Raw genomic sequence first — 16,941 nt, forward strand, 5'->3', positions numbered from 1 at the left:
AACTCATGATCTGTGAGATCATGACCTGAGCCAAAACCAAGAGTCTGATGCTCAACTGATTGAGCCACCCAGGCGCCCCGCCCTTCATGATAGATTCTTAATGGATAGTGGCTGAAGAACGCTCAGTCCAAGAATGGAATTTATTTTATTTAAAAGCGAGTTCAGGGGCACCTGGGTGGCTCAGTCAGTTGAGCGTCCGACTCCAGCTCAGGTCATGATCTCGCAGTTCGTGAGTTCGAGCCCCGCGTCGGGCTCTGTGCCGACAGCTCGGAGCCTGGAGCCTGCTTTGGATTCTGTGTCTGCCTCTCTCTCTGCCTCTCCCCCACTCATGCTCTGTCTCTCTCTGTCTCTCAAAGATGAATCAACATTAAAAAAAATTTTTTTTCAATAAAAATAAAAGCAAGTTCAGCAGAGGAAGGTATAAGGTCACCTGCTTTCCCAGACCCTTCCAGCAGGGCAGGGGAAGTTCCTGTGGAGCTGGGGAAAGCGCAGGCCCCTTTCCTGGGACTTTGGTGGCAAGACCTGTGGTTACTATGGCTACCACTGTCCCCACTTGTCTTGCCCCCCTTCCCTCAGAAGCCTGGAGGTTAAAGATGGAGGCCTGCCATTTGGCCTGAGAACTTTGGCAGATGTGACCCCTCCAGTCTGGCAGAGCTGTGTTCCTCCACCCTGGGCTGGGAAGGGCAGGACCAGTTCCTTGGTGCCTGCTGGTTGTCCAGGTCAGAGCTCCTGGGTACTGTGTGCCCTGAGGTTGACAGTGAACTGGGTGCAGGGACTTCCTGGGGGCCGAGCCTGTGGACCCCCCGGACAGGAGGAAGCTTAGTTGGCCTGGCAGGTGGACAGGTGGGGACCAGATCAAGGTGGCCTTTTCCCACAGCTGGGAGGCTCAGGAAGTTGAGAAGGGAGAGGCAGGGCCCAAGCAGGATTCTAGGGAGACCAAGTGCTAAACTGGCTGCCTAGAGCACTAGAGTGGTGGCAGGAGGGAGCCCCGAGGCCCCTGAGAGCCGGGGGAACCGCTGGGCCCTTCTCCACGAGGCCCCACAGCCAAGCAAGAGAGACTGGGAGCCCAGAAGTTAAAACCGCAGGAAGCAGGACCAGACAGATACCGTCGACTCTTAATTACCACCATCGCTGGCACCGAAAAGCCCACGCAGGCTCCTCTGTAAATAAACAGTGTCTACTTGTCTTTAGGACGCATCCTGGTGCACACATATTTACAGTGCACGTGTGATCTATGCTGCTCTCTTTCGACTCACTCCCCCACATGAGAATTTCTGGTGAAATTTTGCTTTCCTTGCATTTGGTTTGGGCTCATGTTTGCAACCACCTGGGAGAAGGCAGGGAGGAGGTTTAATCCACATTTCCACAGGAGAAAACTCAGTGGTTATGCGACTCATCCAAAGCCACAGCTAGCAAGTGGTGGGATTTGCACAGAAACCTGGGATCTTCCTCCCAGGGCAGGTGTATCACCATTGCCACTCCTGAAGTATGAGACCCCGGAGCTCTTGGAATGGAAGCTGCCGGGTGGCCCCTGCGAGCATTTAAGACAGGAGCCTGTCTCAGGTGGGACTGGAACCTACAGGGTAGGACCTGAGGCTGAGGCTTGGTCAATGTGTACAGAGGCCACTTGGGTGGGCTTCCAGCCCAAGGAAGGAAAGCTGAGCTAAAGGGAGTGAGGGCTGGTCTGAGAGTTCCAGAAATTCCCTCTTTGACTACACATGTCACTGTTGAGTTTGGGCCAGATACTTCTGAGGGTCTGTTAGTGCCCGTGGGGCAGGTGGCCTGAGAGAGACTGTAGGAACTAGTCATCGTCCTTTGGGCAAAGTCGGCTGGCATTGTGGCTCAGTGTTGGAGGGGATGGAAGGGTGCTGGGCAGGAAGGTTGTGCAGAGGCAGTGGCTTTTTTAGGGGGGTTGGAAGTGTCCACTGAGGCCTGGCTGGGCTGGGGGACACACTTGGCCTCTCCCTTTGAGATGTCAAGTTTGGGGGATGGTGTGGATCCTCTGGACTCAGCAGAGCCCATGCAGGGAGGGCCTGGGAGGAACTTCAACCTGCACAGTTCCCCCATTTTACAGATGAGGAAACTGAGGCACAGAGAAAAGAAGGAACTTCCTAAGGTCAGCCAGCAAGATCTCGCTGGGAATAGAACTTGAGACTCAGAACTCCCAGTGGGGGGCCAAATGGAAGGACCGGGTGATTGTTCTGGGGGGCCCTGAGCCAAGGGAGGGTGGCTGGCCCTGGCCAATGAGGGTCTGACCTGTGTGTGTCCTCCCCAGGGGCGCCCACCCGCGATGTCCTGCTGGTCTCTGCCATCATCACCGTCAGCCTTAGCGTCACTGTCGTCCTCTGCGGCCTCTGCCACTGGTGTCAGCGCAAACTGGTGAGGCTCCTGAGGGCCCGGGGGTTGGGGCCTGGCCCTGCACCCCACCCCCCACAACTACTGGCTCCTGAACCCGCCCAAGGGCGCGTGCAGATGATCCACTTGCCCACGTCGTCAGGCACATTTCCGCAGAATTTCACACGCATGCACTCACTGCGTTTGCCTGGATGTTGGCCCCATCTGTCTGGGTGTACACCCAGAACCACACACCTAGGGACACGTTTGTGGACAGACGTGGGTCTCAGGCGTTCCACACGCTCACAACTACACGCACACACACCCCACCTGCAGCATAAAGAACCTTACGCTTCCGCGCAGACGGAGAATCTAGGCTCCCTCCAACCCCAGCGCCTCCCGCCCCACTCCCTGCCGCCCACTGCCCCACCTCCCCAGGGCTGGGTGCGGCCGAGCCCTGTCTCCTGGCCGGTGAGGAGGCGCTTCCCGCCCCGCCCCACCCCCAGCTCCCGCACATCCATCCTGGTTCTTGGGGTTTGTACAAGCACAAACGGCTTCTTTTCATTTTTAACGAGGGCTGGGGAATTAACGAGCAGGATTAGGCCATCAATAAGTAACGAGACCATCAGGAGGGACATTCATCACCCGAAGGCCCCGGGAGGGGGAGCCGGGCTGAGCCGTCTACCGGCCTGCAGCCACCAGTTCCCCAGAAGTGGCTGCAAGGCTAGACCCCCCCTCACCACCACCCCGCTTCCCCTCCTCCTCCCCTACCCCAGTCCTGCTGTCCCAACCCAGAAGTGCAGTGGGGACTTCGGGGGGGGGGGGTGCGGGGGCGGTGGGGCACTCCTAAAGGTGGACCCAGAGGTGTCCCAGATGTGGGGACTTTCCTGGGCTTAGGTGAAGAAGGGTCCCTGGCAGGTACCTCCATTTCCTAGACTGTGCACGGTGGGAGTGGGGGCCAGGTGTCACTGCCTGGTCACAGAGGGGCCTTAAGGACGAGGCGAGGAGGGCTGTAGCCGTGGGCACTGTGTAGGTAGGGGCTTCAAGCCCCAATCCTATGGAAGGAAAGGGGGCAGATACCTCTGGGAAGGACCCAAGAGGCCCATAACCCAGCAGGTCTCCTTCAGGAAAGGCACACTCAGGAACTGGGAACACGGCTCTCCATCCTGGGATATTCAGCTTCAGGTGGCTCCTTCCTCTGGGGAGGAGCCATGGAGAAGGCCCCCTTGTGCCCCAAGTATGAGCGTATGCGTAACCTGGGCCCACTCCGGGTGTGGGAGCGCAGGTATGTGGAGACAGGCTGGCTGCCTGCATTGTCCCTGGATCTCCCGTGTCTGCATCTGGGGAGGTGGAGGAGGGGGCTTGGCCACGTGCCTACGTATGCGAGTGTCCTCAGAGGCCGTGGGAGTGGCTGAGCACGCACACACTGCAGCCCTGTGCGTCTTGTTGCGGGGCCTGTTGGCCTGTCGGGCTGTCCATCCGTCTGTATGTGTTTGAAGGCAGAGGAAAGTGTATGAGCAGGCCCTGCGGGTGACCTTGAGTGGGGGGCTTTGTGCTGAGTGCGTCGACTTTGAGGGTATTGGTGCAGTGTGTGTGTGTGTATGTGTGTGTTCACCTCTGCATGATGGGATGTGCTTCTCATCAGATCCCCACCGGAGTGAGCTGAAGCTTGCTTCGTCCCCACTGTCCCGGCCCCTTGTGGTAAGTGCTGCAGTGTGTGTGTGTGTGTGTGTGTGTGTGTGTGTGTGTGTGTATGTGTGTGTGTGTGTGTGTGTGTGTGCGTGTGCGCGCGCTGTGGTGAGAGCCTCACCCCCACCCCACTCACCTGGGGACCAGCATCCGAAGATGACAGCTTTTTGTAGCAGGTGGGGGGCTGTCAGTGTGGGAAGCCCCTCAGGCATCTTAGAGCCCCAGCCCCTCCTCCCAGCCTCCAGCCAGGAACTTCTCCAGGGGTCCAAGCCACAGTCTGTCTGTCCCTTTTGACTTTCTCCCCCGAGCTGCCCAGCCCCCAACCCTGCCACAACCCCTCCCCCGGCCCCCCCACATCAGAGGGACCTGGGCTTTAAAACGCTCCCTGCACAGTTACTGGGCTCTCCTTGCCTGCCTGTCCCCCCAGCAGCAGTGATGTGATAGCCTGACAGCCCAGATCCCATTTCCAAACATTAATAACTTCCTTAATCTCCAGCTGGCTTTTTCCAGATCAGCCTGGCCAACCCCCTCCCTGAGAAGCAGGCTGATGGTATTGGGTTCCTCTGGAGCCACCCAGTGTCTCCTGGACGTTGCCTGGGTTTCCTATCGTTGCCCCATTAACATCCCCCTGCCCCACAAGTCAAGTCCTGCCCGCGTTCCTGTCCCCCATAGTCCCACGGCTCCTGCTGCAGAGTGATCGATCATTGCAGCCAGAGGGGAAAGTTCTCTGAGCTGTGGGAGAAAGAGGGGCAGGCCCTGGATGAACTGGGGACAGCCCACCCCAGCCAGGCCTGGCCTGGGGGAGGGGCAGCTGACCGGCCTTAGAAGCAGGTGCTGACTGAGGCAGGTTCTCCAGCTGAGGCCAGGGAGAGACAGGAGAGGGAGTGAGGGGTGGGGTTGGAGGGTCCTCCCTGGGCCACACTGCCTGAAGCGTGGGGGAATGCTGGGGATGGGGCTCTTCCCTGTGTCCTGCCCAGAGAAGGGCCCTTGGCCAGCATGGAACAACCGCAGGCCCTGATCTTCCCAGTCCAGACTGGGCATTGTTCGGGATTTGAACTTCTGGGTGATGATGGGACAGAGCAGAGCTGGAGCGGAGAGAGGGCAGCTTTTGTAGACTCAGAGGATCCAATACCTCTGCTCTTTTTAACTCTTAACGTTTTGGCTCAGAGGCAACAGCTGGGGCTGAGTCCCCAGGGCAGGTGGGGCACTGCGGGGGTGGGGGTGGGGCGCTCCCATGTGATCATTTTTTGAGAACTGCTGGGTACCAGCTTCCATACCGAGTACTAGAGACCAAACGGCCCCTGCCATTTTGGGCTGTGTTCCCCCGGGGTGGGAGCTAAAGTAAAGCCAGGAGAGGGACCTGGGGCTCATCTGGAGACAGCACACCTTTTCAGAAAGGAGGAAAAGGAGGTCAGGGAGGGCAAGGAGCTTCAACCGGGGTGACGTGGGGAAGGTGTGGCCTTGCTGGGACCAGGACCCAGTCGCCCCTGAGACCTGGGGGCGCTGGAGATGGAATGAGGACCCACCCCCTTCCCCACACCATTCTGGGGGGTTCTGCTACCTCTGCCCAGCTCCCCAAATGGGCGGCTCTCATGCCCTGGCAGGGGCTGCGGCTGGCAGGAGTGTCGGGGGAGCACGGGGAGCACTGTGGTGCGGCTTTCCTTTTGCTTTAGGGCGGGCGGAGTCATCGAGTGTTGTGACTGTGGTGTCGGTGCACATGTGGGATGTTGGGGAAACGTGTGTGCACGTGTCAGTGTGTGTGTGTGTGTGTGTGTGTGTGTGTGTGTGTGTGTGCTGCCACCCCACTGCCCGCATCGGCCCTGGGCCCGCCCGAGGCCCATGGCCCATTGGTGCACGTGAGGACGCTTGGTGACAGTCAGGAATGTTAATGGTGCTGGGCACTGCATGAGCTAAATTTAGAAACCCAAACCGAGAAGGTGAATGGCACTCACCTTCCCGGCAGCAGGCCCAGTCCCCAGCTCAGCCATGGCCCTTCCTGGAGCCAGGGGACCCAGAGCACCTGGACGGCAGGCCATGCCCTTCCCCCCCGGCTCAGGCAGGCGTGAGGAACTCTGGGGTGCTGGTCGGCGGCCCCAGCCTCAGAGCTGGGGGGCTGCCTTTCTTCCCAAAGCTGCCTTCCTATAAAGGAGAGCGCTCCAGCCCCACTCTGCCTTACTGCCTGAGGCAGGAGGACCCCAGGGAGCCCCCAGACAGTGCTGGGCACTGTCCTGGGCACGACTGGGCACGAGGCCCTCTCCCCGCCCCCGCCGTTCACGTCACTGGCCACTGCCAACCTTGCCCTGCAGGATGCCACCCCCACCATCTGGGAGCGGTGACGTGGCCAGGCGCCTGAGAGCCGTCTGTCCGTGGCAGAGGGAGATGTGTTTCTGGGAGCCGGGCCAGAGCCCCAGGAGACAGGCAGACAGGAGGGGCCCCATCCCTGGGGGTCAGGGATGGGGTGCCAGTCAAGGAGCGGAGTCGGTCCTAGAGCCTTATGGGGCCAAGGAGTTACCAAGCAAGGAGCCGGTACCGTGGTGACGCCTTCACACCTTGGCCTCAGATCTTGTTGCCACGGCCGGCCGGGCCCAGCCCACTCCCCTACCCAGGCCCGTTCTGGGGAGGCAGGGAGGGTGCAGTCCTGTCTCCCAGGAGTGACCCTGGTGCTGTCTCCACAGGGCAAACGCTACAAGAACTCCTTGGAGACCGTGGGCACGCCAGACTCAGGGCGTGGGCGCAGTGAGAAGAAGGCCATCAAGTAGGTGCCAGGCTTCGAGTTTGGGGTGGGAGCACCCAGGCAGCCCAAGTGGGAGGAGCCTCCCCCCTCCCCAGAGCTGGCCACACGCATTCAGTTTCCCCCTCACGCATTGGGGCCATTCTCTCTCCCTGCCCCCCCCCCCGCCGGCCCCCACACACTTCTAGCACCTCAGGGTGGCCCCAGGGCTCCACCCTTTCTGCCTGTGTCCCTCAGACCCTCACAGCGTTCCAAGGACCCCAGCCCCATCTTCCGGCTGCTCTCACTCCCAGCACTGTCTGCCTCTTCCCTCAACCCTGGTTGCTGGTTCCTCCACATCACACACCATCCCCACCCCCCTCCTAGCTCCCCTGCAAATCCGAGCTCCTCCTGCAGCCCCTGGGCTGGGATCCCCTCTCTTGGGGTACTCAGGCTCTCATTGAAGACCTCAGCAGTACCCTGAGGGTGACTTGGCAGGTGGGCAGACCTCAGTGCTGGGCCACTTGGGGAAGCAGAGCAATGGGGACTCTTCCCTTCTCTGTCACTCCTGGCCCCCAAGGCCTGTCTTGCTGCCTCTGAAGCACCCAGACTTCCCGCTCTGAGATCCCTCTTCAAGTAGGCAGGCTTGCCTTCCCCGGACCGCCTTGGCCAGGGTTGCTGGGACACACAAAGGGAAGCCCCCTGCCAACCTCCCCACCTGGCCAGAGGCTCGGAGCGGGAGGGTTCTCTCGAGAGCCTTCTCTGCTGAACGCAGGCCTTCACTGGGGGGGCTGTCAGGCTGAGGGAGGGCTGGGTGCCCCTCCATTCTAGCCTGGCGAGGGCCGAGCCTGCCAGCAAGGGGCTTGGCCTGAAGGAGAGACGCCCCACCCTGCCTCCCTTTAACTCAGAGCCCCCACCAGCCCTGCCCCACACCTTCTCTCCTGCCCCCTTCCCACTGCCTAGTCTGTCCCCCTTCCTGTCCATCCTTCTCCCTTCTTCTCTTCCCACTCCCTTCTCCCTCTCCCCTGCTCCTGAGGGCTCCCTCCCTGTTCCTCCTCTGTTTTCATCTCTAGCTCTGACCCTGTTTGGGGCCTTCACAGAAGCTTCCGGTGGGTGTGTGTCTGGCGGTTGGGGGGGGGCGGGGGAGGTGGGCAAGCGGCGGGTGGGTCTGCCGAGGTTGGGGGTGGGAGGAGGCTCAGGAGGAGGCCTCGGGGAGCCTTTGAAGCTGGGTCTGGTTGCGCACTCTCCAGTCTTCAAAGCCAAGAGCTAGCAGGTCTCAAGGGCTGTGGCAGAGCCCAGGCCCCAGGCTTCCCGAAGGCAGAGAGGGACCACGTGGGGCCAGCCCAGCACCTCCGCCGCCTCCAGACCAGGCCCCTAACCCAGTTTGCAGCTGGGCCAGGGGGCCTGTCTCTGCCAGGTGACCGTAACCTGGGGTTGTATGTGTTCTGGATAGTTGTGGAAAGGGCCTGTGAGAGGAGACGGGATGCCCAGCAAGGAGGAGGGCAGACAGCAGGCTCCGCAGGCTGGGACAGCATCCATGAGTGCTCTAAGACCCAGTGGGGGCAGCAGTGGGTCCCCCACTTCTCTGTAGCCCTGCAGCCCCTGCCCCCTCCCACCCTGCTGAGCTGTCACAGCCTCTGCCTCAGAGGAACGAAACCACCACCGGTTCATGTCTACATGCCCTTAGGTTCCTAGGCCTTTACCTCTTGCCAGGGCCCAAAGCCAGTACAGTGGCAGGAAGTAAGGCTCACCCACTGCACGATCTCCTCCTGGGCTTAGGACCTCTTCCTAAGGGATCTTTCGTCAAGGATCCCGGGAAGTTGCATTCTTCAGCAGTGCTTCCCAAACTGTGCTCCTCAAAGCACTCCGTCAATGATTAATAGTCACCCTATGAATCATTGAGGTTTCATGGGTTCCATGACCAACTAAGTTTGGGAAACACTGCACACTGTATCTCCCTCTTGGAGATACTGGTATTCATTGACACATTAAAGGCTCTGAGAAGTCCTGCAGTAAAGGAACCTGTGTTTCCCAAACTTTTAAAATTAAAGATCCTCTTTTCCAGTATCGCAACAGACAACATGAGGGACCCTGAAGCTCCTTGGCACAGAGGGTGGGAGACCAGCCTTGCAGTGATGACCCTGGTGGCTCTTTCTCTCCAGGACCTAGGATTGGATGGCCCTCGATTTTGGAGATCTGGAGGCCTTCCAACTGTTCCATCTCTGTTATGCTGGAGGAGGGGGATCAAAGGATGTCTCTGGCCGGGAAAGGGTCTTCTGCTGAGGGATCCTCCCCAGGGAGGGGCCTCCCAGTGCTGAGGTCCTGTCCTGCCTCTCCCACCCTAGCCTCCACTGCCCTACTCACAAACTGGCTCAGGACTTTGGCTTTGAACCCCGTGTAGGCAGTCCTTGTGAGACATTTCCAGGGTGCACTCTGGACAGACATGTGCTGTCCACACCCACCTTGGGCCGGAACCACCATCTCCTCTGGGCCTGTGGTGGCAGCTCAGCTTCTCTCCTTTGTTCCCAAGTCTAAGGCTGAGAACCAAGGTCAAGGTCAAGGTGAAGCTCCAGTGGTTTTGGGGGGGGGGGGGGAAGCAGGCCCCCCCAAGAACAAGTTTGCTCCATCCCCAGGGGGTGTGCCTCCCCCGCAGTGCCCTCCCCCGCTCCCAGCAGGGCCCTTGCCTTGGACTTGAGCAATGGCACAGCCCCGACACAAGCCGGGCCCATGCCCCACAGCTCTCCCTGGGGCCCCTTCCCCTAGGTGCACTTCTGAGGTCTCAGGCATGGCTCCCTTCCGGAATGTTCCTCTGGCCTGTTTCTTCTGCCTTTCCTCTCCCTGTGCTCCCAGGCCTGCTCCTCGGGGCCCCAGGAGCCTGACAGACAAGCTGATGGAGCCCCTTGTCCTTGGCTCCTGGGATCTCCAGGCTGTGCCTTCTGACGGCTGAGGTTTCTGCAGCCTGCCCCCAACAGAAGTCCCCACATTCTCTGTGCTTCCAGCATATCTGCTTCGTTGGTATGACTTGTCTCAGAGCAGGAGGGGGTGGGAAGACTGGGGCCGAGGGTCCCTTCCAGACTCCACCTTGGAAAGGGACAGGGGCACAGGGAGAGGCTGCCGTGGCTGGCAGGTCAGGTACGTGTCAAGGGCCCGAGGTCGAGCGTGCCCATCAGCCCCCACAGAGAAGGGCAGGCTCCCCGCCACCACGGGCCCCAAAACATTGGACCTGAAGGGCTCCTGGTGACTCTGGTCACACCCTCAGCAAGGTCAGGGGCCTGGAGGTGCTTCTCGTTTCTGGGGGGGGAGGGGGCGACCCAACCACCACGTCTGCAGTGAGTGCAAAGTGCAGCTCCACCGAGACCCCACCAATGTCACCGAAAGGCCGTGTCCTAGGAGGGGAAAGAGCAGAGGAGGCTGGGGGACCTCAGGCCAATGGGAGGAGGAGAAAGACGGGGCCGGGCGCCCGGCCTGCCCCAGGAGTGGCTCAGTGGAGGTGGATGGAAGAGGGGAGAACCTCAGGTCTCCCCTGGGAGAGCTGACAGCCCAGCGGTCACAGCCAGCCTTCTGGGTTTGGCAGGCAGGGAGGCCGAGGCCAGGTGGGGGGCAGGGAGGGGGGCCACCCAGCCAGTTGGCGGCAGGGTCTGATCTACCTTTCCGCCCTTTCCAGCCAGAAACCGGTACCCTCTCCTTCTCCCGCTGCCCTCGCCATCCCGCCCCAGGCCTGTCCCCCGCCCGCTCTCCTCCCCTCCTCTCTCAACATCTTTCTCTCTCCCACCAGCTTCCCGGGTGCGAGGCTCCAGTGGTGCCTGCCTGCAGCTCGCCTCCTTTCTGCGCGGCTTCTCCCGGCCCTCGCGTGTGTGCGCGTGTGCGGGCGCGTGCGTGTGTGTGCCGGCCGCCTCTCTTCCTCCCGCAGGAGCAGACCCTGGCCCCCTCCACTCTGTGTGCGCCCGGCCCCCCGGGGCCCCGGTCCCCCCCCTCTGCCCCCGCAGGACTCGCAGCTCTTGTTTCTTCTTGTATCTCCCTGTTTTCTCCCCTCTCTCTCTGCCCCTCCAGCGATCTAGACAGAGACTTTTGGAATAACAATGAGAGCACAGTGCAGCAGAAATGGAGCTCCTATCCTCCCAAGGAGTTTATTCTAAACATTTCACCCTACGCCCCTTATGGCGACCCACGACTGTCCCTCAAGTGAGTGACTTTACCTGGTTTGATCATATGTACCGAGTATCCGCGCACGCCCTCCTCCCCCTCCCGGCCCCTCACCGCCCCTCCTGCTCCTCTCCCCGGACCTCCCCACCCACGCACCCATGGGCAGGCTGACCATGGAGACGAGCAACCCCTCCTGCCTCCCCTCGCCGGCCTGCCCCTCTCCCGTCCCCTCCCCCAGGGCCAGCCACGCAGGAGAGCCCCTCCGCCGCACCCCCCCCCCCGGGGGCCCCCCACCCCACCCCTCTGCGCAGTCAGGATGGGGTTGCCCGTTCGGTCCCTCCCTCTCGGTGTGGCTCGCTTTCTCCTCCCCGCTGTGTGCTGTCTGCCCTGGCTGCTCGGTGGTCGGTGGTCGGTGGTCGGTGGTCGGTGGTCGTGGTCGTGGTCGTGGTGGCGGTGGCGGTGATGGCGGTGACGGTGGTGGTGGTGATGAACTCTGACTAACACGGCTTTCTCTTTCTCCCTGCCTTGGGGCCTCCTGGCCTGGACAGCCCGCTCTTCCTCCGTCGTTAACCCTTCGTTGTCCTGTGGGATAGACTTGGAGGTGGCTGCCCTCCCCCCACCCCCGCCGCCCCTGCCCCAGGCGGTGGGGAGGGGCCCCCCCTCCGTTGTCGTGGTGCGTTGTTCTCCGACCCCCCCCCCCCGCCCGCCCGGTCCCCTCTCTCCTCTCCGCAGGCTCTGCTGTTAACCCATTTGCAGTGCTGATGTCTCTCTCTCTCTCTCTGTCTGTCTCTTGTCCGTCTGTCTCTCTCTCCTCCTCTCTCGCTGTCTCTCTCTTCCTTTTATCTGTCGTTGTTTTTCTTCCTCTTCCACCCCACCCCCCCCCACCCCCACCCCCACGTGTGGCCTGCCCTCTCTCCCCCACCGCCACCCCCGGTGCCCCTCTGGCCCGGCTGCCTCCTGCGTGCCTCCAGTGGCACCCTCCTGTCGGGCGCCAAAGTGGCCGCTGCGGCGGGGCTGGCGGTGGAGCGGGAAGGCCGGCTGGGGGAGAAGCCGGCACCGGCGCCGCCACCCGGAGAGGACGCCTTGAGAAGCGGCGGGGCCGCCCCCAGCGAGCCGGGCAGCGGCGGCAAGGCGGGGAGAGGCCGCTGGCGGACGGTGCAGAGCCACCTGGCCGCAGGGAAGCTCAACTTGTCCAAGTGAGTGATGGCCCCATGGCCGCCGGAGCCGTGAGCTCGGGCCTGCCCCCGTCCAGGGTGGACAGCGGGACCCCCTGGCACGCCCGCTGCTGCCCCCAGAGGTGCCGTCCTCGGCCCCTGGCTCATTCCATCCCTTCATGAGACTCCCGTCATCCTTGCCATCGGGCGCAACTAACAGCCACACGGTGTCGCATCTCGGCCTCCGGCTGCTGCCGCCCTCATCGGTCTCTTTCCTTGCCGGTGACTGAGTCATTCCATTTCCTGCCCCCACGGCAGCTTCATTTCAATCCTGGGGTCATCCCATCCTCTTTGACTGGCCGCCCCATCTCAGCCGTCAGTTCATCCCTCTGCGGGCCACCGCGGTTGCTCAGCCATCGGACCATCCCATCCCCCGGGGAGCTGGCCCACTCTCAGCCTGTGTATGCCGCTCACCTGCCACCGTGCCTTCCCTCTTGCAGCCAGCAGATGGCTCTAGACCCAGCGGCTGAGCCATTCCATTTTTGACCATCCGGCGCCTCCATCGGCTTGCCCCACTCTTGCTTGCACCATGACACCATCCGTCCTGCGAGGCCACCACGAGCAGCTGGGCCGTCGCTATCGGTTCATCCTCACCTCGGCCATCCCCACTGGCTGTCCCAGTCTTGGGCAGCGAGCCGTCCCACTGTCAGCGGTTGGGTTGTGTGTTCCTGGCGGTTGGGTTGCTGAGCCCCAGCGAGCTTCTCTTTCCTGACGAGGGTGGTCTGGACGTCGGACAGAGGGTCGTTTCCTTTTTAAGAGCTCTCTGAGCTTGCCGAACGAGACAGTGCCTCTCGTGGGCCATGGACGTAGGGCTGGCCACCACTCCCCCCCCCACCACCCCGTTCTCAGCAGAGGGTGGTCTCTCCTCCTCCACCATGGGGCAGCCTTATTCTCATCTGGGCTTGTAGAACCTTCCATTTCCCCAGAGCTGAGCCCTTTCAGGCTCTAAATCCTTTGAACTGTGACCCTTCTCGTTCACTGGGACTCAGGTTCCCTTTTCAGCTGTTACGATTGCCTCCTTCCCAGCTAAAGGGAGCAGCCTCTCACTTAGAAGGCCAGCAGCCCTGACCCTTCCATAGCTGTGGGCTGTCGTGTTCCCTCCAATCAGGCTCCTCCTGGTTCTCTTCAGAAGGCCTGTGATTCCCGCCTTTGGGACCACTGACGGCCCCCATGTTGAGACCATATTTGCTTGTCGGCCTGAGGGGACACAGGTGGATTTCTGCCCTGACGTGGAGCCTCGGGAAGGTCTCCGAGGGAGGCCCCACCCCCCCCCTCAGAGATCCAGGCCCAGCACCCCGCCCTCCCCAGCCTGCTCCGGCCACAGACTCCAGGCCGGCTGAAGCCTTCGTGCCATCCGCTGGCTCCGGGCCTGGAGGCACCAAGTTTAGCTTCCTGTGACTGAGAGGTTGTAAATTGGACTAATTTTGGATGTGATAGGAAATCAAAATGAGGCCAGCAAGGAGGAGGAGGAGGCCGTCTGAGGATCGTCCTCCCCTGCCTCAGCCTGACCCCAGGGAGCTGTGGGCCTACCTGGCCGGCCAGGCCTGGGCCTGTCCCTGGTGGTGGCCCCCACTCCAGACCTGAGCCAGGCAAGACTGCTGCCCTCTCCAGGACCCCAGCCAAAGCTATGTTTTGCCTCTCTCTCTCTCTCTCTCTCTTTCTCTCTCTCTCTCTCTCTCTCTCTTTCTTTCTCTTTCTCTCTCATTCTCTCTCTCAGCCCACAGGGGCAGCCTAACTATTGTGCTTTGGTTCCCAGGGTAGGCTCGGGATGAGCAAAGCTGAGGTCTGGCTGCAGTGGTGAAAGTGGTTCCAAGGCCCTGGGGCCCCTCCCTCAGGCAGCCCCCCCCCACCCCCCGCCTCCCCCAAGGGGACACAGCTGCCCTGTGGTCCTAGACCAGGAGTCGGCAAGCTTTCTCTGTAAAGGGCCAGATAGGAAATACTTAGGCTTTGCAAGTCACATAGTGCCTTTTAGGACTACTCAAGCCTGTCACAGCCATAGACAGGATGTGAATTAATGACAGCGCGTTCCAGTAAAACTTTATTTACAAAGACAGGTGGTGGACCGGATGCGGCCCCCAGGCTATAGTTTGCCAACCCCTGCCCTAGACCACTGGTTTGGGAAATGGAGGGAGAGGACAGAGAAGGAGGTTGGGACCTCTGAGCTCTGGCCCTGCCGGTCGGAGGTGCTGAAATCTCTGGCCTGGGGACCAAGGAGACAGGTTGCCTGGGGAGGCTGGTGGGGGTGTGTGTCTCTAACCCTTCCTACCCCCATCTCCTGCGATGTTTGTGGGTGCCACTGGCACGGGGAGCATTAGCTAATACGCATGTCCGTGGGCCAGACCTCATCAGGTCCTCGTGGCAACCCTGGGGCAGAAGCAGCTCAAGGATTACTTTTCACCTGGGTTTTATGAAGAAACTGAGAGGTGGGCTCACTTTTCCAAAGTCCCACGGTCAGGAAGCAGCGGAGATGGGGCTTGAACCCGGGTCACTCTGACCTCATACTACCTCTAATCAGCCGGGTCCTGTTCCCTGTCTGTCCTCGCCCCCTTACTGGCACTTTTCAGGGATGCCGGTGGGCCCGTTAGGAGGGTGGCCTCTTGCAAATGCACGGTCACCCAGTTTTCCATCAGAACAGTGGCCGGAGAAGGGGCTCCCGGCTCATCTGCTCCTTTCCTGGGTCCCCTCCTCTGACTGGGAGGCATTCCCAAGATATCAGGAAAGGATGCTGAACCTAGAAACGAGGAGGTCTGGAAGGAGGGCAAAGATCTGCACCGACGGCCCTGGCCGTAACGCGGAGGTCTGGGAGTCCGGGGACAGTCCCCAGCCTCCATGGACCAAACGTACAAATCGCTGGCTCTCCCAGACTCGCCCCACTTTACTAGGCCAGCCCTGCGCCGGCCTGGGTTTCCTCATGCCTCCAAAGGCCAGCCTTGCTTAGATCACAGAGGCAGACTTTCCTGGGGTCCCCCAGCGAGACCGCAGCAGCTCCCTCCTACACGGCAGGCACAGGGCCCTGGGGCCGCCTTCACCACGCGGCCTCCAGCCTCCACAGCTCCCGCGGCCACTCAGACAAGGAGGTGTTCGGGGCGCCAGCTGAGCCGAGGCCGGAGGGTGGGCTGGGCTGGGCCGACCTGGGCACCTCAGGGCGGGCTCGGGGTTTGGTGCCCCCCCCCCCCCCCGGGTGAGGCGGCGGCGGCAACGGCAGCGGCGACCACCGTGACGGAGGCCTGGCGAGGTCCGGCAGCGCGCGCGCCCCGCACCGGGGCCTCCTAGTCCTGACCCTCGGCTTCTCTCTCCTCCACTGTGATCCCTTCACCTGCTTCTCCTTTCTCTCCTCTCCTCCGCCCGCCCCAAGTTTCGAGGACTCCACCCTGTCCACGGCCACTACCCTTGAGTCTATCCCCAGCTCCGCGGGAGAGCCGAAATGCCAGCGACCCCGCACCCTGATGCGGCAGCAGAGCCTACAACAGCCGCTAAGCCAGCACCAGCGGGGCCGGCAGCCCAGCCAGCCCACCACCAGCCAGAGCCTGGGCCAGCTGCAGGCCCACACGGGCTCGGCGCCGGGCCCCAACCCCCGGGCCTACGGCAGGGGCCAGGCCCGGCAGGGCGCCTCGGCCGGCTCCAAGTACCGGTCGGCCGGCGGCGGCCGCAGCCGCTCCAACCCGGGCAGCTGGGACCACGTGGTGGGGCAGATTCGAAACCGAGGCTTGGACATGAAATCCTTCCTGTAAGTGCCCCCCCTGAGCGGGCCGGCCCCCACCTCCCGACCCAGCCTCTTTCCCCTCGTCTCCTTGGGAGCCTCCCTGGCCCTCCGTGGCCAGGGTTGCGGGAGCAGACTCGGCCGACCCCTCCCCAGCCTCTTGTGGCTGGAGGCTCCTGCCCGAACCACCCCCACCCCACCCCCGGCCCCCCACCGCCCCCCATCCCCGTGGAAAGATTCTTATCTGAGCCACCCCTCTGGAGACCGCAGCTCCCCCCACGACTTCGTTCCCTTCCTGGGGCTTGAAGAAGGTCCCCCCACCCCCACTAAAAGTCAGTGGGGACACTAGACAATGCCACCAGGTCGGCCTCCTCTTCCCGCTAGTCCCAGGCTGCTCCTGGCCTCCCTGCCAGCCTCCTCCCCTCCCCCCAAACCTGGGCACCAGCCCTGCCTCCAACCCTCCAGATCACCTCCTCCCTGTAACCCGACTCCGACTCCGCTCACCTTCCCGCCCCACACTTCCTCCCTCCCTCTCACTTCCTCTGTCCCTGCCATCAGCCCTGTCCTCTGCCTCTCTGACCTTCTACAGCCACCTGTCCTCCAGCTCCCAGAGTGACCCATCCCCTGAGGACAAACCTCAGATGTTCCCCCCAAAGCTTTGGAAACCGTACTTTCTCAATCAGAGCCTTTCAAGTGTACGGGTCTGGGAAGTAACTACACACCGTGGGTATCTTAGCCATCCCTCATTCCCCCCAACCACGCGCTGCCCTGAACCCCCCTCACAGGTAGGGCCCCTACCCAGGGCTCCCTCTCTCTGCCATCACTCTGGGCATCTGGACTCTCAGAGCCCAGGGCAGACCTGGGCTTTTGTCCCTGGTATCAGTCGCCTCCTCCGGCCTAACATGACCTTCCTTCCAGGCTCTGGGGATTATTCCCATCACCTCCCAGGTCTTCCTGGGAGCACTTTTCATGGAGCAAGAGACCAGCACTAAGCCTGGGAGAGGAGAAAGGGAGGAGGAAAGGGAAGGCCAAGGTCAAAGCCCAGCTCATTGGCAAGATGTGGGGATTCTGAGGACAAGCAGGGCAGGTCCCTCCAGGCATCCTGCCTCTCCAGCTGAGACTCCAGGCCTCCAGGGCAGACAGGAGTACTG

General features: G+C 61.8%; 1 protein-coding gene across 8 annotated transcripts in view; it reads left to right on the forward strand.

The window, feature by feature from the left end:
- The window catches only part of SYT7 (synaptotagmin 7), a 60,113-nt gene that overhangs the window by 22,790 nt on the left and 20,382 nt on the right, over nucleotides 1–16,941 (forward strand). The window contains exons 2-6 of one of the 8 annotated variants that reach the window (XM_040494932.1): nucleotides 2,276–2,379; nucleotides 6,699–6,778; nucleotides 10,784–10,915; nucleotides 11,848–12,072; nucleotides 15,446–15,817. In XM_040494932.1, the coding sequence (XP_040350866.1) occupies nucleotides 2,276–2,379; nucleotides 6,699–6,778; nucleotides 10,784–10,915; nucleotides 11,848–12,072; nucleotides 15,446–15,817 (913 nt within the window). The remainder of the gene's footprint in view (nucleotides 1–2,275; nucleotides 2,380–6,698; nucleotides 6,779–10,783; nucleotides 10,916–11,847; nucleotides 12,073–15,445; nucleotides 15,818–16,941) is intronic. The other 7 variants (XM_040494936.1, XM_040494934.1, XM_040494933.1 and 4 more) reach the window with 7 other exon arrangements.

Source organism: Herpailurus yagouaroundi, unplaced genomic scaffold (genome assembly GCF_014898765.1).
Source record: "Herpailurus yagouaroundi ecotype Mexico unplaced genomic scaffold, PumYag 187, whole genome shotgun sequence".
NCBI lineage: Eukaryota > Metazoa > Chordata > Mammalia > Carnivora > Felidae > Herpailurus > Herpailurus yagouaroundi.